Source organism: Euprymna scolopes, chromosome 46 (genome assembly GCF_053919585.1).
Source record: "Euprymna scolopes isolate OS-2025 chromosome 46, ASM5391958v1, whole genome shotgun sequence".
NCBI lineage: Eukaryota > Metazoa > Mollusca > Cephalopoda > Sepiida > Sepiolidae > Euprymna > Euprymna scolopes.
The window spans coordinates 99939853-99965162 of record NC_136527.1 but is presented as its reverse complement, the minus strand read 5'-3'; the positions used below and the strand labels follow the sequence as shown (position 1 = coordinate 99965162).

Below are 25310 nucleotides of genomic sequence, written 5' to 3'. Positions count from 1 at the left end.
CTGCATTAATGTCTACGAATGATTTAAGGACGTGATTTGAGAGATTGATGATGAAAATCAGGAAGAGAGTTGGGCCGAGGATGGAACCCCGAGGAATGACAGCATTAATACTGTGAGCTTCTTATTTCTGCCCATCAACCATTACTCTTATAAACCTATCAAAGAGAAATGATTTAATACTTGAGAAGACATTTCTAGTTATACCGTAGCTGGAAATCTTGTGAAGTAGGTCTTTATGCCAAACCTTATCAAAGGCCTTTCATATGCCAAGAGCAATTGCCCTAGAAAGGAAGCCTTTGTCGAGAGATTCGCAAATCCAATGAGGTATTACTGTTAGTAGACCAGCTGTAGGTCTAGTAGAACAAAAACCATGTTGAACGCCACAGAGTAGGTTGTTTCTGTTGAGGTGGTTGACCATTTCTCTAACGCAGATTCCAGTAAGTTACTTATGACGCACAGGAGAGTGATTGGTCTGTACTGAGAGGGAGATGACCGATACCCCTGAACGTTTAAATATGGGGCAGACTGATGAGGTTTTCCAAGGTGTTGGCAAGCATTTCTCCTTAAGACAACATTTAAACAGCTTTGTAAGTATGGGGGCTAGTTCTGGTTGGAGCTTTTTGAGTACTATAATAGGAATGCCGTCGAGGCCAGTTGCTTTACTGGGATCAAGATTTTTGATAAGCTTCGCAACATCATGCACAGTTATTTGTTTGTCGCATAATGTGTTTTCAAACACAAGAGGAAATATAGGAGAGGGGGGGAGGCAGGTCTAATCGGGTAAGGTAGAATTTGCTGCAAAGTTCCTGGCAAAGAGTTTGGCTTTGTCAAATGCTGATAAGATCATCTCAGGTCCATTGATGATGGTTGGGATAGAGGACATGCTTTGATTCAGGACCTTGTTTGTTATTTGCCAAAACTGGTGGGAACCAAGCTGCTGCTCAGCTACTTTGGACTTGACAGACTGAGAATACAACTTTCTCGCATTCATTGCTGGCAGTCCTAAAGGCGGCTTTAGTTCCAGTTCATCTATTTTGATGCAAGCAGTGGAAAGAGTGGTTTCTGTGCGCAATGGCAGCCGCACATTCTGGAGAGAACGATGGCTGGCTGTTAGGTTTTTGCATTTTTTAGATGGTATGAAGTGATCTACATTGACAATTAACCATTCAATCAGGTCTGATACTATAGAGGACACGTTCATTTTAAACATGGAGCACAGAGGAATATCTGATAGAAATGTATGGAAGCTATCTCAGTCAAATATAGAGCATCGATATACTGTACAATGTAGAAGTATATCTGAGGACTTATTACGTTTTGTTTTTATTTTAACTGAGACAACCGAGTTTTTTTAATTTTTGTTTTTTTACATGGAGGACACCACTTATCAAGGCCCGGAGGCCACTCAGGGATAAGGGTTATTGCATGTACAGTAATCAATGAGATAGTATTGTAGTAATCATTAGTATTGGTGGTTTGATAGAGTGTCTTACTTAAGAGGGCGGTTTGTCAGGAATTTGTTTATGTTGGACTTGAAGACATCCAAGTTGTAGTCAGGTGGGAAACAGGCAAATGGAAGAGTTCCACAGTCGTGCATTTCTGAGAAAGAAACTCTGCTCATGGAATCTACGTTTGGATTTAGGCATAGATAAAGAGAGGGAAAAATTATTGACAGTGGTTTCAGCTAGACGAGTGTTTTTCCTGAAAGATTGGTGAGGGGGGACGAGAGATTGGAGCTCAGACGAGCACTTGCTATGGAAGTAACAATAAAACAAAGACAGGCTCGCTACGTCTCTTCTGTGGGAGATAGGCTGCAGAGAAGAGGAAAGTGCATCCCCCACTAAGCTACGAAGCCTATTTTGTACTCTGTCAAGGCAGGATAGGCTGTTTTTTGCAGCTCCTGCCCAGATGTGGCAGCAGTACTCTATCCTTGGACGTACTTGGCTTTTATACAGATAGAGAATGGCATCAGTAGTGAGATATTTTCTGGAGCGGTAGAAGGATCCCACCATTTTCCCAGCATCCTTGGCAACAGACCTGATGTACATGTTCCATTTCAGATCAGGAGTAAAGGTCAAACCCAAAAGCTTGTCAAAATATGGAGCCTCCCCAGTAGAGACTTGCATACTGACCGTCAGTATCACTGTACCCCCACCATGTTTGTTTTTATTCATTATAAAGCTTTCACATACCCGACTAACTTCCTCATCAATATTCGGTGATGGTATAGAGTCCCTCGACTGGCTTTGCGTCACGCTGGCCCTTTCAATTTCCTCGTCTGGCGTGTCAGCTTCACGAATGAAATTAGAAGGTACCAGCCCTTTTTTGCCTTTGACCTCCCCAATGAAAAATCCATCGTCATCCATATCCCCGTAGATAATCACTTGGTCACCCATCTTGAATGCGAGCTCCGCCTGGTGACAGAATAAAAAAAAGAAAAAAAAATTTAACGCCAATACATAGTTGAAGCAAAATTGTTTTGTATTATTAAAAGAATTGGTAATGTTTACGCATTTATTTTTTATGTTTGAATGTGCGTTTTGAAGCATGACATGAATTGACTAAAAGTAATGACGCTTCTACACTATCAGAACGAAATCTTTTAGTCACTAAATCGAGTTTTCAGATGAAAAAAAAACAAAAAAAACAAAAAAACAATGGCTTCTACTTATTTTTTAGTCAATTCTAATAAATTATAACGATAGCTTCCAAATTATGCAGCCGAAATTACCTGAATATTACTGAATTATTTAAAAACAAACGACTTTAATTGTGTTAGCAGATGAAAAATTGTCGCAATCTTGTTTAAATCAAAACGGAAAATTACCTCACTTTTGAACTCTCCTGTGTTTTATGATCATTTTCATAAAATTCTATTTTTTATTTTCTTTGATAAAAAATTTTTCATAATGTTTGGATATAATCATCTGAAAAATACGAGGAATATGTAGATACCATTGTTGTCATGTGAAATTCAGTTTTACCATTTCCGAAATTTTGTCCCAATAGTGTGGAAGCGCCGATTTTTCTGTTTTTTTTTTTAATTTTTTAATTAGGTTAAATTTTAAATAAGGACCTAATTATATCAAGACAGTTTATAGTGTAGGTGTAATTAGGTTCTTATATGAAATGGAATTATTTTTTGGTGATCATATCTCCAGTGTATATTATAGTTTTACACAACTATAGCGTACAGTATTACGATTTCCAAAATTTCGTCCCAATAGTGTAGAAGCGCCGATTTTTCTGTTTTTTTTTTTTTAATTAGGTTAAATTTTAAATAAGGACCTAATTATATCAAGAGAGTTTATAGTGCAGGTGTAATTAGGTTCTTATATGAAATTGAATTATTTTTTGGTGATCATATCTCCAGTGTATATTATGGTTTTACACATATACACAACTACAGCGTACAATATTACAATTTCCCAAATTTCGTCCCAATAGTGTAGAAGCGTCAAACTGATACTACTGTATATGGACCAATTAAAAGTTATTGCATATTGTCCTATCAAATTCTTTACGGTGGGGCATTAGAATACGTCGACTGCCCCCTGCAGAGGGTAAAAGTCCCCCAATGGGGGTCCTGGATATGACCTTAAACCATATCCAGCTTGTGGGCTTTGGGGAGTGTGGAGCCACCTTTTAATTACTATTGCTCCCAGGTCCACTCTGACCCGGAGTGGTAGTACCTGCTAGGGTCCCAACTATGGGTTAAATAGAAACCTACGTGAAAACAAATATATTCTATTAAAAAGATTTTTCTTCAAAATCTTTGGATTCGGCATTAAATAACCCGAAAAGGGTTGATATGCCGTAAAACAAAAACAACCAACCAACCAACCATATTTCTTTACGCATCACATTGAAAATATATACCAAGTACATTTCAAACTTTACAGTATCGTTTGTTTATTAAATTGTTAGGTGAAAGTACAAAATAGTAACAAAACACTTCTCAGTTAAGAATGGCTTTCTAAATAATAACATTATTTCAGCACAGTATCTTATCTGCATAAGCGGCGCTTCTACAGTATCAAAACAAAATTTTGGAAATTGTAAAACTGAATTTCACGTGAAAACAATAGAATCTTTGTATTCCTTGTATTCTTAAGATGACTATATCCAAAAATTACGAAAATCCATGAGATAAAAAATCATTTATTAAAGAATGAACCTTTTAGTAAACAAGAGTTGTCTCCCCCTCCCCGGACACAGAGACATCTATGTATTCTCCGTATTTTAAGATGATTATATCCAAAAATTAGGAAAATCGATAAGGTAGAAAATTATTTATTAAAGAAAATAGAAATATAATTTGAGTAAAATGATCGTATTTGCTTATGCAAGACACCGGAGAGTTAGAAAGGGAGGTAATTTTTTTTGTTTCGATTTATTTCATAAAAAAGAGCCATAATTTATCACCACCAACGCGATTAAAGTTTTTTTTTTTTTAATAATTCAGTAATATTCAGGTAATTTCGACTGCATAATTTGGTAGTTAAAATTGTAATTTATTAGAATTGACAAAAAATATCAGTAGAAACCATTGTTTTTTATCTGAAAACTCCATTTATCGACTACAAAAATTTGTTCTGATAGTGTAGAAGTGCCGTTTAAGCACCTGTAATTTATATATATTATTCCTCAATTGGAATTTATTTTGAGATGAGCATTATATGTTAATTCTAATTTTATTATTTCAGACTATTAGTCTCATCTTTATTAGTTGTTGTTTTTTTTGTTTTAATCTTTTTATTGGTTCACAACGTTTCGGCCAACTTCCTCTGGCCTTCGTCAGGTGGTAACCGCGACAGATAGGAACTTCGAATCTCCTAATTGCATTCTCAGCCATCACTGCCATCCGTAGTTGTTGTCGTCTCACCACATTTTTGACCAATTACCTCTGGCACGCACGCTTTGGGTGGGATTGAAACCGCTATCTTCAGACAATGTTCATCAGGATGAGACTAATAGTCCAAAATAATAAAAATAGAGTTAACACCTGTAATTTGTCTAGAGATTATTATACAAGTGAATATTTCATGTTATACTTACTTCCGAATCGACATTGGGTGAAAGCTCCTGGGGGTCATAGTCATAAAGTGCAACCATGTGTTTCCCTGGACCAAGCTGGTCAGAGGCAACAGGCAGGCCAGAACTCATATACAGTGAGTTGGAGGGAAAGTTTTCTTTGGCTGGGATGGGTAAAAAAAAAAAATAAATAAAATTAACGATAATAAACGTTTTTTAGAGGCGGCAAACTTTAAATTAAAATAAACCACAAAAAAAAATATGTTGGTTATAGTCAGCTAAAATACTTCCTAATTTCCGGCGTAGTGCTGTTACACTGTCTAAGTCGAGTTGACATGCTAGTATATATATATATATATATATGTATAGGTGTATAAAAAGCAAAAAATAAGGGTAAAAAATTATGAACGTGTTTGGAAAAACAAAAACAATAAAACACAGCCAAAAACGAAAAAAAGAAAGAAAAAAACCCGTTCGTTTCGGTTAAGTCCATGGTATGTTTCACCAAGTAGAAAACATAGAGAGAAACGGAACGTTAAAATTCCATTCCAGTTTTTTAAGCAACTACAAAACGAATAATAAAACAAAATAATAAACGTTTTTTAGAGGCGGCAAACTTTAAATTAAAATAAACCACACAAAAAATATGTTGGTTATAGTCAGCTAAAGTACTTCCTAATTTCTGGCGTAGTGCTGTTACACGAATGACTCTGTCTAAGTCGAGTTGACATGCTAGTATATATATATATATATATATGTATAGGTGTATATACATATATGTAAAAAGCAAAAAATAAGGGTAAAAAATTATGAACGTGTTTGGAAAAACAAAAACAATAAAACACAGCCAAAAACGAAAAAAAGAAAGAAAAAAAACCCGTTCGTTTCGGTTAAGTCCATGGTATGTTTCACCAAGTAGAAAACATAGAGAGAAACGGAACGTTAAAATTCCATTCCAGTTTTTTAAGCAACTACAAAACGAATAATAAAACAAAATAATAAACGTTTTTTAGAGGCGGCAAACTTTAAATTAAAATAAACCACACAAAAAATGTTGGTTATAGTCAGCTAAGGTACTTCCTAATTTCCGGCGTAGTGCTGTTACACGAATGACTCTGTCTAAGTCAGGTTGACATGCTAGTATATATATGCGTATAGGTGTATATACATATATGTATGTTCATTTAATTAAAATGTGGCGCGCGTCTGCGGATGAAACGTCAGAAATTGACAAGCTAAACGGGATGTTAAACTTTTTATAAAGATCGGAAAAACCAAAACAAAAAAAAAACAGCAAACAAATGTCAAACCGGTTTAAAAAAGAAATCAGAAAAATAAAAAGCAAAAATAAGGGTAAAAAATTATGTTTGGAAAAACAAAAACAATAAAACACAGCGAAAAACAAAAAAAAAAAGAAAGAAAAAAGCATAAATAACCCGTTCATTTCGGTTAAGTCCATGGTATGCTTCACCAAGTAGAAAGCATAGAAAGAAACGGAACGTTAAAATTCCATTCCAGTTTTTTAAGCAACTACAAAACATTGAATAAAACGGAAATGATGTTTTAAATGTTAATTTTATAAAAAAAAGAAATGGAAAGAATTTTTTTTTATTGTAAAAATGTTGGGGAAAAAATAATAATCAAGCAACGTAAAATTAAGCGTGGGATAAGAATTAATGTTTGTGGGAATGTCGCTATTGGTTAATTTCGTGGTGCGTTTCACCCAATAGGAAGCATAAACCAGAAACGTATGGTAAAAATTAATTCCAAGTTTTTTAAGCAACTACGAAGTACAGATAACTGAAACCGGTGTTTCTTCATAACTGTCCCTTGTGAACGATCCCGCAATGGTGTAAGTGGTGATGGGAGTAGAAGGAATTATATAAAGAGAAGAGATTTTACTACTTCCATTGATTTTAACCGATTTTGGCAGTAAACTCTCAGCAGAAAACATATAGGAATCTACGATTATTGAGGAAGTGGAAAGGTAATATGCCTATAACACACCTCAGATATTGTGCTGCAGTTTGTGCATATTACATTTGCATGAAATGTCTTGAATTTTAATCCTAAGCAATGTGGGTTTATTGTTGTTATGATTATTTTTTTTTAATGAGTAATGAATTTGTATTTGTATGAATAAAATGTTATTTAAAGTGTTAATTAAAGTCAAGTAAATGAAAAAAATGGAAGAACTATTTTTTCAAATTAACAGAACAACATTAAGAAGTTATGTCGTCCAAAATAAAAAAGAAAGAAAGAGAAAATACGCTGTAATGGTTGTGTGTGTGTGTGTGTGCGATGTGAAGTGTGAAGTAGTAGTACGAACACTTCCATAACATAAATATCGATGTCTGGCTTGTTGCTAAGCAATGACCTGGAAAAATGTCCGGTCATTTTCATTTGTACAATAATACATAGCCAGTACTGTTGCTGATACTTGTTGGAAACATTTTGATACCAAAACCTTAAAACACTGCAAGGCACACCAAGTATCTTTGTGTGAAATTTCATAAAAATCGGCCCCGTCGTTTTTGAGTCTATAACGAACGAACTCACACACACACACAGACAAAGTTGCATTCATATAATTGTAGATATATACTTTTTAAAATTACATTTTCACCCCAAATAAGGCACAGTGCCATTTTGATGTAGGAGGCTACTATCAGGGACATAAGTTGCAGGGATACTAGGTAGGGAGTTGAGCAGCAAGATGTCTGTTCACATTGCACTATAACTTCTGCATGTCAGTACAGTTGGGGAAGCAGGAACCTGGAAGGGAATTCCAAAGTTGAGGAGTTCTGGGGGGAGCCTTTTAGAGTAGCAGGCCTTCTTACATCTAGGGATCTCTACTGTGTAGGGGTGGGATTTTGCTGCTTGTCGGGTGTGTCGGGGGGGGGGTATTTACGTCGAAGGGGTACAAGAGTTTGTAGTTCGTCGGAGCATCCATTATTAAAATACTTGTAAAACAAGCTGAGGATGCAACATTTCGTCGATGACAGTTTGGGACCTATCAGGTTGGCGACTCTCTGTCCAGGAGTGAGAGACTAGTAGCAGATGCACCAGCCCAAATGTGACAACAATACTCCATACATAGGCGAATGGGTTGCCTTGTAAAGGTAAAGGATACTTTCAGGCAACTTTCTAGCACGGTAGAGAGAGCCCACCTTCTTTGCAGCAGCCTTTGCAATACTCTCAATGTATCTGTTCCAGCTCATAGTCGAGGAGTCTGAATGTAGTACTTTCAGGTAATGTATCTTTAGCCATAGCTATTGGTGGTTGGTAAGGTTTCTTGTGATTATTAAAGAAAACGAGCTTAGTCTTGGCAGCATTGAACGTTACCATCCATTTTAGACCCTATTCCACGACAGACTGAAGATCTTCCTCTAGGTTGGTTGGGTGTTTTTGTTTTACGGCATATCAACCTTTTTCAGGTTATTTAATGCCGAATCTAGTCATTTTGAGGAACGATTTTTAATGGAGTATATTTGTTTTTTTAAGTCGGATTCTATTTAACCCATAGTTGGGACCCTAACAGGTACTACCACTCCGGGTCAGAGTGGGCCTGGGAGCAATGGCAATTAAAGGGTGGCTCCACACTTCCCAAAGCCCGCAAGGTGGGGCCTTGCCATCGGATATAGTTTTAGGTCATATCCAGGACCGCTTCCTCTAGGGTTTTCCCCATTGCGTTGGATATGTGTTCGTTCGTTTTCCCCCTCGTGCCTGTTATAGAGTGTTATTTGTTATAAAATTTCAAATAAAATAAATACATTTACTTTTTTAAGCCTGCGTTATTTTTAAATTACACTTAAAAATAACGATGCCTCTAAAATTTTTATCGACCAATAACACATGTAGATTTGCGTCAATAAAGTCTATTAAAATATATAGAGTACTATTGCCACATTCTTTCATACCATGACAGGGTACAAAACCGTCTATGCAATCTAGTGGCGAAGGATCTTTTCGCCTTCCTGCTTCCTTTAGACAATGCGAGTCGTTATTTCCATGGCAGGTGCTCGTCTGAACTCCAATCTCTGGTCCCCCCTCGCCAAGAAGGTCGGAGGTAACATCGGTTGAAATGTTAAGAAAATAACACCTAAGATGAGAACAGTAAATAAATATTTGTAGGAGGTGATCACTTTTGGATACAACAATAATATTGTATTAATATTTAAATATTGACATAATAATTCACTGAAAGATTTAAAAAAAAAAAAGATGCTCGTCTGAACTCCAAACTCCAATCTCTGGTCCCCCCTCGCCAATCTTTCACGAAAAACACCCGTCTAGCTGAATCCACTGCCGAAAAATTTCCCCCACTCTATATCTGTGCCTAAATCAAAACGCGGATTCCATGAACAAAGCTTCTTTCTTAGAACTGCACGCCTGTGGAACTCTGTTCCGTCTGCCTGCTTCCCTCCGGACTACAACTTGGATGTCTTCAAGTCCAATGTTAACAAATTCCTAATGAACCGCCCCCTTAATTAAACACTGCATCAAATCTCCACACTAACGTAATGTACTTGCAATAACCCTTATCCCTGAGTGGCTTCCGGGCCTTGATAAGTGGTGATCACTGTGTAAAAAAAAAAAATCTCTGCTTTATAATTAATTTTATGGCAAGTGCTTGACTGAGCTTCAATCTATGGTACACCCCCCCCCTGCAAAACATTCACAATAAACACCAGTCTAGCTAAAACCACTGTCAACAAATTCCCCCACTCTTTCTGTGCCTAAAACTAAACAAAAATTCCATGAGCAGAGTTTCTATCCTAGAACTATCCGACTGTGGAACACAATATCATGGAGCTGCTTCCCGGATGACTATACCATACTCATGTTCAAATCTAATGTAAGTTCCTGTTGAGCCGTCCTCTTAAATAATCAATTCCATACAAGTATTTAGTTTAGATCAGTGATTGAAAAGGAGGCTTTTGCAATTATGTATGCCATCTAGTAACTAAATTACTGCCTCCAGTGTGCAGACTTTGTGATTAAAAACGACTACAAGCCATTGAAATACTTAAAGTTAAATTCAAATTTGTTTAAAACATTTATTCGTTTTGATAAACAAGTAGTGTTGAGCACTACGTGAGAACTAGAAAAAAATGGCTCTGATGAGTTTTAGTTCAGCAACACCTAACAACCGTGATACAGCGGAACAGTCTGTTTTTGGATACTTAGCACTGATTGCATGACTCAGTAGAAGTGTCGACAATCGAATAGCTGGTTGCAAATTCGCTAGTTGGCGCTGAAGAGTTTTAGTCTAGCAACACTTAAGAACTGTGATACAACGGAACAGTCCATAATAAGTAAAATTGTACTTTTTCAGTTTTCGGTCTGTGTTGAAATAGTAAGAAAATTCAACAGTGGGTTCTAAAGCTCAGTGGATATCACTGTCAGATTGAATACTTGGAGGGAAATGATAACAAGTGTGCGGACCTGTTGTCTAGGATCCTGAGACGATCAAAATCGGTTAAGCTGGAACTTGGCGTCAATGATCTACAGGGTGGTCAAAAAGTCAGGTAACATTTAAAAGAAAAACGATATTAGCAATACACGTATATTTAAGTACCATACATTGAAATATAAAATGAAACAAACATGAAATATGTTTATTTTGTTAATTGTCGTCCATTTCTCTCTATCAATCGCTGGAAGCGATTAACCACTGATTGTGTAACACGTGTAATCATGTCAGCTGATATCCGCGCAATCTCCTCTTCAATAAATAACTTTAAAGACGCTATTGTATCAGGCTTCTTGCCATAAACGCTATCCTTTACATAGCCCCAAAGCCAGAAATCAGGAGGGGTAAGTTTATATATTACACTCAAATATTTAAACAAATAATATTAAACGAATAGAGATTATAATGGATCATATTGTTTTTTCTACCTTTAACATGTTACCTGACTTTTTGACCACCCTGTAGTCTCACTGGAGCATTGAAAGCAAGGAATTCGTTGCCATTAGGGACCCCCATTGAACCAATTGGTTGCAAATTCGCTAGTTGGCGCTGAAGAGTTTTAGTCTAGCAACACTTAAGAACTGTGATACAACGGAACAGTCCATAATAAGTAAAATTGTACTTTTTCAGTTTTCGGTCTGTGTTGAAATAGTAAGAAAATTCAACAGTGGGTTCTAAAGCTCAGTGGATATCACTGTCAGATTGAATACTTGGAGGGAAATGATAACAAGTGTGCGGACCTGTTGTCTAGGATCCTGAGACGATCAAAATCGGTTAAGCTGGAACTTGGCGTCAATGATCTACAGGGTGGTCAAAAAGTCAGGTAACATTTAAAAGAAAAACGATATTAGCAATACACGTATATTTAAGTACCATACATTGAAATATAAAATGAAACAAACATGAAATATGTTTATTTTGTTAATTGTCGTCCATTTCTCTCTATCAATCGCTGGAAGCGATTAACCACTGATTGTGTAACACGTGTAATCATGTCAGCTGATATCCGCGCAATCTCCTCTTCAATAAATAACTTTAAAGACGCTATTGTATCAGGCTTCTTGCCATAAACGCTATCCTTTACATAGCCCCAAAGCCAGAAATCAGGAGGGGTAAGTTTATATATTACACTCAAATATTTAAACAAATAATATTAAACGAATAGAGATTATAATGGATCATATTGTTTTTTCTACCTTTAACATGTTACCTGACTTTTTGACCACCCTGTAGTCTCACTGGAGCATTGAAAGCAAGGAATTCGTTGCCATTAGGGACCCCCATTGAACCAATTGGTTGCAAATTCGCTAGTTGGCGCTGAAGAGTTTTAGTCTAGCAACACTTAAGAACTGTGATACAACGGAACAGTCCATAATAAGTAAAATTGTACTTTTTCAGTTTTCGGTCTGTGTTGAAATAGTAAGAAAATTCAACAGTGGGTTCTAAAGCTCAGTGGATATCACTGTCAGATTGAATACTTGGAGGGAAATGATGACACGTGCGCTGACCTGTTGTCTCGGATCCTGGAGCACTGAAAGCAAGGAATTCGTTGCCATTGAACCGAAGAAATCAGAAGGGCTCAATCGGACAATGACATACAAAAAATTAGATTACAGACAGAGGCCGGACGATTGGCAAAATATATGATCATAGAGGGTATACTCTACGATATTTCAAGAAAAAAAAAACGAAATTAAACTGAAGATGCTAATTCCCCAGGGGTGACAATGAGAGATTTTAGAACCGTGTCACGAGTGCACTATGCCTTGTTTGGGGTGAAAATAAAATAAAAAAATTTTTTTTTTTAATTCCAACATTACTCCCCCCCACTCTATCACTCCCTAAAACTAATTTTATGGCAAGTGCTTGATTGAGCTTCAATCTATGGTACCCCCCCCCTGCAAAACATTCACAATAAATACCAGTCTAGCTAAAACCACTGTCAACAAATTCCCCCACTCTATCTGTGCCTAAAACTAAACAAAAATTCCATGAGCAGAGTTTCTATCCTAGAACGATCCAACTCTGGAACACAATACCATGGGGCTGCTTCCCGGATGACTATACCATACTCATGTTCAAATCTAATGTAAATTCCTGTTGAGCCGTCCTCTTAAATAATCAATTCCATACAAGTATTTAGTTTAGATCAGTGATTGAAAAGGAGGCTTTTGCAATTATGTATGCCATCTAGAAACTAAATTACTACCTCCAGGATGTAGACTTTGTGATTAAAAACGACTACAAGCCATTGAAATACTTAAAGTTAAATTCAAATTTATTTAAAACATTTATTCGTTTTGATAAACAAGTAGTGTTGAGCACTATGTGAGAACTAGAAAAAATGGCTCTGATGAGTTTTAGTTCAGCAACACCTAACAACCGACTCTGGAACACAATACCATGGGGCTGCTTCCCGGATGACTATAGCATATTCATGTTCAAATCTTCTTAAATAATCAAGTTCCACTATTACTGTTCATACGAGTATTTGGTTTGGATCAATTACTCACCAGGAGTACTGCTGCTGTCTCCGCTGGACGTACTGCTAGATTCTTTTAGCAGTTGTTGTACCACATCAGGATCATCGACTTTAACCTCTGTGACCATATTGCATGGGACATACCCGACTTGCCCATTACATTCTCCTTTGTAAAAACCATCGGAATCACAATCACCAAATATCTGCAATGAATACAAGTTGGGTGGAAAGAAAAAAAAAATGTTAAAATTTGGTAAATATTTAAAATAAAAGTTGATAGTAAAAATTTTTTGAATAAAAAAAAATGTTAACATTTGGTAAATATTTTAAATAAAAGTCGATAGTAAAAATTTTTTGAATAAAAAAAAATGTTAAAATTTGGTAAATATTTTAAATAAAAGTTGATAGTAAAAATTTTTTGAATAAAAAAAATGTTAAAATTTGGTAAATATTTTAAATAAAAATTTTTTGAATAAAAAAATGTTAAAATTTGGTAAATATTTTAAATAAAATTCGATAGTAAATATTTTTTGAATAAAAAAAATGTTAAAATTTGGTAAATATTTTAAATAAAAGTTGATAGTAAATATTTTTTTAATAAAAAAAATGTTAAAATTTGGTAAATATTTTAAATAAAAGTCGATAGTAAAAATTTTTTGAATAAAAAAAAATGTTAAAATTTGGTAAATATTTTAAATAAAATTCGATAGTAAATATTTTTTGAATAAAAAAAATGTTAAAATTTGGTAAATATTTTAAATAAAAGTTGATAGTAAATATTTTTTTAATAAAAAAAATGTTAAAATTTGGTAAATATTTTAAATAAAAGTCGATAGTAAAAATTTTTTGAATAAAAAAAAAATGTTAAAATTTGGCAAATATTTTAAATAAAAGTTGATAGTAAAAATTTTTTGAATAAAAAAATGTTAAAATTTGGTAAATATTTTAAATAAAAGTCGATAGTAAAAATTTTTTGAATAAAAAAAAAATGTTAAAATTTGGCAAATATTTTAAATAAAAGTTGATAGTAAAAATTTTTTGAATAAAAAAATGTTAAAATTTGGTAAATATTTTAAATAAAAGTCGATAGTAAAAATTTTTTGAATAAAAAAAAAATGTTAAAATTTGGCAAATATTTTAAATAAAAGTTGATAGTAAAAATTTTTTGAAAAAAAAAATGTTAAAATTTGGTAAATATTTTAAATAAAAGTCGATAGTAAAAATTTTTTGAATAAAAAAATGTTAAAATTTGGTAAATATTTTAAATAAAAGTCGATAGTAAAAATTTTTTGAATAAAAAAAAATGTTAAAATTTGGCAAATATTTTAAATAAAAGTTGATAGTAAAAATTTTTTGAATAAAAAAATGTTAAAATTTGGTAAATATTTTAAATAAAAGTCGATAGTAAATATTTTTTGAATAAAAAAAAAATGTTAAAATTTGGTAAATATTTTAAATAAAAGTTGATAGTAAAAATTTTTTGAATAAAAAAATGTTAAAATTTGGTAAATATTTATAAATAAAAGTCGATAGTAAAAATTTTTTGAATAAAAAAAAATGTTAAAATTTGGCAAATATTTTAAATAAAAGTTGATAGTAAAAATTTTTTGAATAAAAAAATGTTAAAATTTGGTAAATATTTAAAATAAAAGTTGATAGTAAAAATTTTTTGAATAAAAAAATGTTAAAATTTGGTAAATATTTTAAATAAAAGTCGATAGTAAAAATTTTTTGAATAAAAAAAATGTTAAAATTTGGCAAATATTTTAAATAAAAGTTGATAGTAAAAATTTTTTGAATAAAAAAAATGTTAAAATTTGGTAAATATTTTAAATAAAAGTTGATAGCAAATATTTTTTGAATAAAAAAAATGTTAAAATTTGGTAAATATTTAAAATAAAAGTTGATAGTAAAAATTTTTTGAATAAAAAAATGTTAAAATTTGGTAAATATTTAAAATAAAAGTTGATAGTAAAAATTTTTTGAATAAAAAAATGTTAAAATTTGGTAAATATTTTAAATAAAAGTCGATAGTAAAAATTTTTTGAATAAAAAAAATGTTAAAATTTGGCAAATATTTTAAATAAAAGTTGATAGTAAAAATTTTTTGAATAAAAAAAATGTTAAAATTTGGTAAATATTTTAAATAAAAGTTGATAGTAAAAATTATTTGAATAAAAAAATGTTAAAATTTGGTAAATATTTAAAATAAAAGTTGATAGTAAAAATTTTTTGAATAAAAAAATGTTAAAATTTGGTAAATATTTTAAATAAAAGTCGATAGTAAAAATTTTTTGAATAAAAAAAATGTTAAAATTTGGCAAATATTTTAAATAAAAGTTGATAGTAAAAATTTTTTGAATAAAAAAAATGTTAAAATTTGGTAAATATTTTAAATAAAAGTTGATAGCAAATATTTTTTGAATAAAAAAAATGTTAAAATTTGGTAAATATTTAAAATAAAAGTTGATAGTAAAAATTTTTTGAATAAAAAAATGTTAAAATTTGGTAAATATTTTAAATAAAAGTCGATAGCAAATATTTTTTGAATAAAAGAAAAAAATGTTAAAATTTGGTAAATATTTTAAATAAAATTCGATAGTAAATATTTTTTGAATAAAAAAAAATGTTAAAATTTGGTAAATATTTTAAATAAAATTCGATAGTAAATATTTTTTGAATAAAAAGAAAAAAAATGTTAAAATTTGGTAAATATTTTAAATAAAAGTCGATAGCAAATACTTTTTGAATAAAAAGAAAAAAAATGTTAAAATTTTGTAAATATTTTAAATAAAAGTCGATAGCAAATATTTTTTGAATAAAAAGAAAAAAAATGTTAAAATTTTGTAAATATTTTAAATAAAATTCGATATTAAAAATTTTTTGAATAAAAAGAAAAAAAAATGTTAAAATTTGGTAAATATTTTAAATAAAATTCGATATTAAAAATTTTTTGAATAAAAAGAAAAAAAATGTTAAAATTTGGTAAATATTTTAAATAAAAGTCGATAGTAAAAATTTTTTGCATAAAAAGAAAAAAATTAATTGGTTTTACGGCATATCAACCTTTTTTGGGTTATTTAATGCTAAATCCAGGTTGCATTCAATTATTTTGTAGAAGGTTTTTATTCTTCAAACATTTTGTATCTTTAATTGCTAGTTGGTCGTGTTTGGTTTGGTTGTTTTTTAGTGGATTTTATCGTTTTTGTTCCGTGCCCTGCAGAACATGAATGAGTTTTGCAATGGAAGAGGGAAAAGGGTTACAGTATTAATGCTTGGAAGATTTTAAGTTAGGAAACTAATCAGGAAGTGGGTGGGGGGGTGATAGAAAGAGAAAGGGAAAATGGAAAGAAGGAGAAAAAGGGGAAAAGGTGGGTTGTTTTTTTTTGCTTTTTGGTTTTGCAAAAAAAAAAAAAAAACAAAAGCATCAATGTTAGGTGCATTTCGTCTCAGGAAGCCAATATCTTCGGACAGCCTGATCTGAAAAAACAGTCGCGATAAGGGTAAAAATACTTCGATAAGGTTACACGTTGAGGCAGACATGTTGGGTCACGTGACACAAGCAAAAGGGGAAGTAACTAAGTTGAAACACTGTGTATAGCAGACAAAATTTATTCAGAAAACTTTTTTTGGGAAAAGGTGGGTTGTTGTTTTTGGTTTTGCAGGACATAATTAAATTTTGAAAAAGGAAGTAGAAAAAAAAAAAACATCAATGTTAGGTGCGTTTCGTCCCAGGAAGCCAATATCTTCAGACAATCTAATCTGGTAGCACGACGACTTAATATTAGCTTGAAGTTTAATTCAAGAAGATCATTTCTAGCATCACCTAAAGAGTTGAATTTAGGGTTAGGGTTAGGGTTATATAAAGATTTCTCTCTAATTTCTCATTGAACAAAGTCTTATATTTTTTAATTTATCCTATTCATTTATTAGCATTTGATTTTGAAGTTGATAAGAGTTGTTTCCCTTGCACTTTAAGACATTATCGACTTAATATTGACGTTCAAGTCTTGTTTTATTTTATTTTATTTATTTTCCATTTTCTTCCTTTGAATATTGTACCTATTTACTATGCCTCCCCACGGGACAGAGTTAGACACCAGGGTCGTTTTTTAACGTGGAGAAAAGGTACAAAAATAAAAATTGTCTCAGTCGTGAAGGATTTCTCCTCCACCGAAAGAGAACAAGAAATAGAAGTGCGGCATCTGAAGAACAGATTGTATTTATTTGCTCCCCCACCGAGCAAATTAGGCACAAGGCCGATTTTTAATGTGAGGAGTGAAGGGAGGGGGAAGGGAAAAAGGGGACCAGCTCCCGAGAGGTGGGAAATGGGAGCTGGTTAATGGTCAGGCATGTGGGGTTGCCCCCATATCTGGTCTTTGCTCGTCATAGCTAGTCATAGCTTGCAGCATCTGCCGGAACAGATGGTATTTATTTGCTCCCCCACTGAGCAAATTAGGCACAAGGCCGTTTTTAATGTGAGGTAAAAACCAGCTCCCCTAAAAGTAGGCAAAAAGGGGGCACTCTGGTTACCAAAAATAATAATTGTCCCAGTATAGAGGGTTGATATTTATTTGCTGCCCACCTCAGCAAAATGTGGCACAAGGCCGGAAAGTGGGAACCCCGCAGGCTCCCCCAAAGGAGGGGCACTCCTGCAATTTTAAAAATTGCCTGAGTAACCCCGTCGGCATTCCCCGGTCAGGGCGCCTCAGGCAGCAAGCAATAAACTTGCCCCACCGGAAAGCCCGGTGGCAAGGCCTGGGAGGGTGGACCTCCTAGGTATTACCCAGGCGATTGTCCCAGTATAGAGGGTTTCCCCTCCATTGACTGGTACAAATTATCTTAAGTGCAGCATCTGAAGAACAGATACTACACTTTGATCTTGTCCCGAGGGCCAAAATGCTGGTTATGGGGCAGCCAAACCAGCTGCCAACATTTCCCTGCTTTTTATTGAAACCAACCGAGAGCTCTTTTTAGTATCCTAGTTGTTCCCTTAAGTGCAATTGTCTGGATCTCTTTTGCACTTGGTTCACCAGGAATATTATTTAGGTAGAACTTCAGATTCTTCTTTATAAGCCCTATGGCAGCTGGTATGACTGATATCTGCCTAAGATTCCAGTTTTTTTTCATATCATACATGAGACCTTGGTATTTGGTCTGTTTCTCTCTTTCAGCTCTGTTAAGACCGCCATCATTAGGAACACTCACTTCAATCAAGGTTGCAACTCTCTCTGACTTATTCCATATAACTATGTCAGGTTTCACAGCAGCATTTTCAAGGTAGGTGGCTGTAGGGATTACATGGTCGTAATGTATGGTATATAAATCATTTCCAACTGTTTTTTCAGGTTGATGTTCCCAGGACTTGCTGCTACACTGGATGTTTAATTTTTTACAGATGATCCAGTGGAGGTACTTGCATACTCCATCATGTCTCGCTGAATGTTAGTATGAACAAAAATGTGTTATTTGTAAATGTTATTTAAATGTTTTTGTACAAATAAATACCATATATATATATGGAGCAAATTTTAATAAATTTATCAAATATCGGTTGTATAGGACGACTGCTAAATCGCGAGACCATGTTTGTTAATCTAGGCTAGAGATTGCAACACCCGGTATCTTATGAATAGGGTTAGGACAACAGCATATTCTTTCCATTGTTTTGACTCTTGAGTGTGTATCTGTTGATATCTTCCATTGGGAAACGCTGGTTAACAGGTCATGCTAGTAGACTATTAACGTTCAAGTCTTGTTTTATCAGTATGAATAAAAATGTGTTTATTTGTAAATGTTATTTAAATGTTTTTGTAAAAATAAATATTTCATTTTTTTATAACCTCGCAGTTGATTGGTTTTATTTACTCTTTTGGTTTCTTGCTTATTCATAATACTAAACAAACGCGTAGCACATATTTACTCTTTTGGTTTCTTGCTAAACAAACGCGTAATGCGTTATTCAGAATTACATATTTGTGAAACAAATATTTACAATTCAAAAGAAAAACCTGACAAACCTTTATAACTTGTCCCTCCCGGAATGGAAGTTCTGCGTCGCACGCATCCGCATTCGGAGACATGACCGCTGGGTCATAATCAAACAAAGCCACAAAAAGACGCATCGGATCCGGATCCATCACCACCCGGATCCGCCGCTGCAAATTGTCCTCAGCATCCTCGTAGTACGGATCCGAATTCAAGGCCACGACAGCATGCGACCTGGCCTTGGCTAGACTGGGAGAGCTGGACACACGGTCCGGGGTTATCATTGTCCGCCAGGGCTCAGACGGGTTTCCAGGAAACTCGTCTACAACTGGTTCTGGCTTCGGCACCGGATTATTGTTTGGCGGTCGGTAATTTTCTGCGCCCGTCGCATCCGACTTTTTACGGGTGATAATCTTGCCTTTATCTTCTGTTGATGTCTTGTGTTTTTGTAGATTGAAATCTTCGTCTTCAAGCGAATTGCCTCGTTCAGTGCTGCTATCTCGCGTTATTTCTGGAATGGATAAAAAGGAAAATGGAACTATATAAATATGGTACCATGTGAATTAGTAGCACGGTTTGTAAGTGTTTTTTGACATTAAATTTGAAGATGACCATGATGCAGCCATCAGGAAAGCACTGCTTCTGATACATGTCAGCCTAACCTCTGACAGAGTCGATTTTTAACCTTTGTCTTTCAATGAAGAAAACAAAGAAAAATGGTTTCAGACTCGAAAAAAAAAAAAAAAAGAAAAATTAAATTTTTTTTAAATTTCAGAGTTAATTTTTAACTGTCTTACTAACGAAACGAAAAAAAAATATTAAATTAATTTTTTTTTTAAATTACATAGTCAATTTTTAACAAAACAAAAAAAAATATTTTTTTTTTTAATTTCAGAGTTAATTTTTAACTGTCTTACAAACGAAACGAAAAAAAAAAATTAAATTAACTTTTTTTTTTAAATTACAGAGTCAATTTTTAAGCAAACAAAAAGAAAATTTTTTTTTTTTTAATTTCTGAGTTAATTTTTAACTGTCTTACTAACGAAACGAAAAAAAATATTAAATTAATTTTTTTTTTAAATTACATAGTCAATTTTTAACGAAACAAAAAAAAAATTTTTTTTTTTTAATTTCAGAGTTAATTTTTAACTGTCTTCCTAACGAAACGGAAAAAAAATATTAAATTAACTTTTTTTAAAAAATTACAGAGTCAATTTTTAACAAAAAAAAAAAAAATTAAAAAAATTTTTTTTTTTTTAATTTCAGAGTTAATTTTTAACAAAACAAAAAAAAAAAAGTGCTTACCTATCTGCGGAATGGGCATTCCATGCTGAGCAACCCTGTTCTCGCTCTTTTCGTTAGACTTATTCGAAGGCCTTCTGATGGGTGATCGATATGGGGATCTATCAGGCGGAACCTGGACAGGGAAGAAAATCTTTTTCTGTTTTAGATATAACAATTTACATGGCTTAATCACACGCACACAAATATCTTATATGAAAAAAAATAAAAAATAATTTTTTCTTTTTCAAAAATGTTTTTTTTTTAAAAAGAATTGTCAACAAAACAATGACCACTTTATAACCACATCACCATAAAAAAGTTGCTTATTATGTTTTACTTGTGTTTTTAAATAGTTCAATATTCATAAATTCTCCAAGTGCTGAATGCTCTGACGAACTGCAAGCACTTGTGCCCCCTCGACGTAAACAAACCCGACAAGCAGCTAAATCCCACCCCTTCACAGTAGAGATCCCTAGATGCAAGAGAGCCTTCTACTCCAGTAGTTTCTTCCCCAAAAAGCTAGACTTTGGAATTCCCTTCCGGGTTCTTGCTTCCCCGACTGTACTGACATGCAGAAGTTCAAGTGCAACGTGAACCGACATCTTGCTGCCCAACTCCCTACACAGTACCCCTGATGCTTATGCCCCTGATAGTAGCCCCCTACAACAAAGTGGCAATGTGCCTTGTTTGGGGTGAAAATGTAATAAAAAAAAAAAAATTCTAATAATATTGCACTTTTTCAATTTTATTTTACAAAGGAGTCACCATTTATCAAGGCCAGAAGGCCACACGAGGATAAGAGTTAATGACTGTACGGTAGTCACTGAGACAACAGCGTATTAGTAGCTGGTAGTGGGAATGGGGTAGAAATTAATTATTTAAGGGGGTGGGACAGCTCAACAAGAAGTTGTTTACATTGAACTTGAGGATGACCATAATGTAGTCAGCTAGAAAGCAGGCCAGGTGAACAGAGTTCCACAGGCGGGCAGTTCTAGGAAGGGATCTTTGTTTGTGGAATTTGCTTTTAGATTTAGGAACAAATGCAGAAATGGGGGAAACTTGGCAGTTGTTGTAGCTAGACGAATGTTTTTGTGAAAGTTTGGCAAGGGAGGATCATTGATTGAAGCTCAGACGAGCACTTACCATGAAAGTAGTGATAGAGCAGAGCCAGGCTCGCAATGGGTTGGGTTGGTTGGTTGTTTTACGGCATATCAACCCTTTTCGGGTTATTTAATGCCGAATCCAAAGATTTTGAAGAAAAATGTTTTTAATAGAATATATTTGTTGTTTTCAACTAGGTTTCTATTCAACCCATAGTTGGGACCCTAACAGGTACTACCACTCTGGGTCAGAGTGGACCTGGGAGCAATGGTAATTAAAGGGTGGCTCCACACTCCCCAAAGCCCGCAAGCTGGGGCCTCACCACTGGATATAGTTTTAGGTCATATCCAGGACCGGCTCGGAATGTCTCTTCTAGGAAAGAGGTTGCAGGAAAGAATAAAAGGGCATCACCAACTAGATTTCGAAACCGGTTTGTAACTTTGTAAAAGCAGGATAGGGTGCTCCGAACAGCTCCCGCCCAGAAATGGCAACAGTACTCTGTTTTAGGACTTATCTGGCTCTCATACAACTAAAGGATTGCGTTGAAAGATAGTTTCTGGGGCGGTAGAGTGACGTCACTATTTTTCTGGTAAGCTTGGCAACAAATTTGATCTAAGTTTTCCATTTCAGGTCAGGAGTAAAGGTCAGACGCAGAAGTTTGTAAAAATTTCAGTAACAAACATGCGACATTTGACGTGTGTGGAAGCAGAGAAACAGAAATCGTTTTAATTTGATCCTAGAGAAAAAAATCCCTTCAACAGTGCTCAATGTTTTAGAATGTTTGACAATGTACAGTGTGATATGCTTTACATCCACGTAATAACATGCATGGATACCACTAGTACAAGGGTGCGTGGAAGACCAAAGTGACTTGACTGCTTGGAACATCACTCGTATCAACTCTAAACAAAAAAAAATATATATAAAATGAATAAAAAATAAATGAATAAATAATAAATAAATAAAAAATAGATAAATAAATAAATAAAATATAAATAAATAAAAAATAAATAAAAGTAAATATAAAAAATCAAAATAATTACATAAAAAAAATAAATAAATAAAAAAATAAAGTAAATATAAAAATAAAAATAATTATATAAAAAAAATAAATGAATAAATAATGAATAATTAAAAAATAAATAAAAGTAAATCTAAAAAATAAAAATAATTACATAAAAAAAAAATAAATAAATAGAAAAAAAATTTGTCTACCGTTATCTTAATACAATCTCATCTGTTTGTTTTTGTTTTCTTTTCATTTATCCAATATAACCCTTATCCCTGAGTGGCTTCCGGGCCTTGATAAGTGGTGACCACCATGTAAAAAAAAAAAAAAAAAAATTCAGCCTTCTGCATTGCTCTTGACTTTTCCAATCTCTCATATTTTATATTTATCAGCAATGCTTCAAGCAAACTACCTATTCCTCTTAAAAAAAATATGTATTAAAAACCGTAGAAGTGAAACATGGGCCTCAAGTGCTTCTGATTTGCAACGACTTCCATGCAACAACTGCGTCCTGATCAAGTGGATGTTTGATAGCAAAAGACTTCTATCAACCATGCAGCATCAGGCTGTTGCTAAGAAGGTGGGCTCCCTCTATCATGCTAGAAAAACTACTCACACCTGAGAGTACCCTGTATCTCTACAAGGCCACCATTCGCCCATGCATGGAATATTGTTGCAACATCGCGACTGGTGCATCTAGCCTCTTCCTTTTGGATAGGATCCAAAAAGATTTTTCAATCTAATAGGTCCCACTCTGTCAACTAAGCTTCAACCCCTGTCCCATCGCTGCAGTTTTGCATCTCTGTGCTTGTTTTACAAGTATTTTAGTAGAATGTGTTCTGATGAACTCGTTGCACTTGTGCCCCCTCGGCATATATATCCCTGATAAACCCGCTTAGCAACAAAATCTCACCCCTTCACTGTTGAGGCCCTTAAATGCCAGAAAGCTTTCTACTCTAGTAGATTCTTCCTTCGAATAGCTAGACTTTGGAATTCCATTCCTACTACCTGCTTCTCCGACTGTACCGATATGCAAAAGTTTAAATGTAATGTGAACCAACATCTTGTTGAGCTTTCTTAGGCATGATCCTAAATAGTAGCTTTATCGTTATTTCCATGGCAGGTGCTCGTCTGAACTCCAATCTCTGCCCCCCCACCCTCGCCAATCTTTTACAAAAAACACCCGTCTAGCTGAATCCACTGTCAAAAAGTTTCCCCACTCTTTATCTGTGCCTAAATCAAAACGTAGATTCCATGAACAAAGCTTCTTTCTTAGAACTGCACGCCTGTGGAACTCTGTTCCGTCTGCCTGCTTCCCTCCTGACTACAACTTGGATGTCTTCAAGTCCAACGTAAACAACGCCCCCTTAAGTAGATACTTTAAATATCCACACTAACGTACTGTACTTACAATAACCCTTATTCCTGAGTGGCTTCTGGGCCTTGATAAGTGGTGATATGCCTTGTTGGAGATCAACGTGAGTAAAAAAAGAGTTTATGGAAGATCTAAGAAAACCTGGGGTTGCTCATCCCAGAATCTAGGACGCTTGGAACATGATTGGTCTCAACTCTATGGATTGGACTGCACGGGCAGCAAGGGTGAGATGTTGCCTGGTGAATTGAGGACACTTGCAACACTTTAAAATATCAAAACAGGATAATGATTTTATTTTTACTGAATTCTATGTTTGCATTATATAGAGTTGGAATTTTTTGTACCTTCTGCCTCCATAGTCTTAGTATTCAATTCTGAATATCAGATTATTCAAAAAAAAAAAAAAAAAAAAAATCATTTTTTTTTTTTTTTATAGTGGTATGATTCAGTGCGAAGAAACGAAAGAAAACAAAAAGAAAATATTACGTATGTTCATTTAAATTATATAAGTAAAAGAATATTACGTACAAAAATAAAATTAATACACAAGAAACACCCGTTTAGCAGATAACACTATCAATAATCCCCCCACTCTTTATCTGTGCCTAAACCTAAACGTAGATACCATGAGCAAAGCTTCTTTCTTAGAACTGCACGCCTGTGGAAATTGTCTTCCGTTTTCCTGCTATCCAGCTGACTACATTATAATTGTCTTCAAGTCGAATGTAAACAAGTTTTTGATGAGCCGTTCCACTTAAGTTAACAAATTTACCGAATTTCCATTACTATCGATTACTATATTGTCCAATTGTCTACTGTACACTCTTTAACCCTCATCCTCGAGTGGCCTCTTGGCCTTGATAAGTGGTGATGCCTATGTAAAAAACAAAAAAATTAAAAAATAATAAAATCATAAAATTTAAAAAGATAAATTATAAAATTTAAAAAGATAAATTATAAAATTTAAAAAAATTAATTATAAAATTTAAAAAAATTAATTATAAAATTTAAAAAGATTAATTATAAAATTTAAAAAGATTAATTATAAAATTAAAAAAAATTAATTATAAAATTAAAAAAAATTAATTATAAAATTTAAAAAGATAAATTATAAAATTTAAAAAGATAAATTATAAAATTTAAAAAGATAAATTATAAAATTTAAAAAGATAAATTATAAAATTTAAAAAAATTAATTATAAAATTAAAAAAAAATGAATTATAAGGGTAAAAATAAAATTTTAAAAATATATGTACACCTTTTTTTTATGATTCAGTGCAAAGAACCAAAAAAAGAATATTACCTATGTTCATTTAATTTTAAAAGTAAAAAGATATTAAAAACAAAAATAAAATCATAAAATTAAAAAAAAATAAAATTATAAAATTAAAAAAAATATATATATAAAATTTAAAAAATAAATTATAAAGGTAAAAATAAAAATAACATTAAAAAATATATACACCTTTTTTGTGTTTGTGGTGTGATTCAGTGCAAAGAACAAAAAAAAACAAAGAATCTTTATGAATGTATACATTTGTATAAAGAACAAAAAAAAAA

General features: G+C 33.3%; 1 protein-coding gene across 19 annotated transcripts in view; it reads right to left on the bottom strand.

Annotated features, from left to right (window-relative positions):
* Positions 1–25310, bottom strand: part of LOC145270654 (RIMS-binding protein 2-like) — a 1565000-nt gene that overhangs the window by 11896 nt on the left and 1527794 nt on the right. For all 19 annotated transcript variants that reach the window (XM_080126270.1, XM_080126275.1, XM_080126269.1 and 16 more), the window contains 5 exons: positions 20286–20397; positions 19013–19491; positions 13024–13195; positions 5059–5198; positions 2193–2414 (listed from right to left, as the gene is read on the bottom strand). In XM_080126270.1, the coding sequence (XP_079982396.1) occupies positions 2193–2414; positions 5059–5198; positions 13024–13195; positions 19013–19491; positions 20286–20397 (1125 nt within the window). The remainder of the gene's footprint in view (positions 1–2192; positions 2415–5058; positions 5199–13023; positions 13196–19012; positions 19492–20285; positions 20398–25310) is intronic.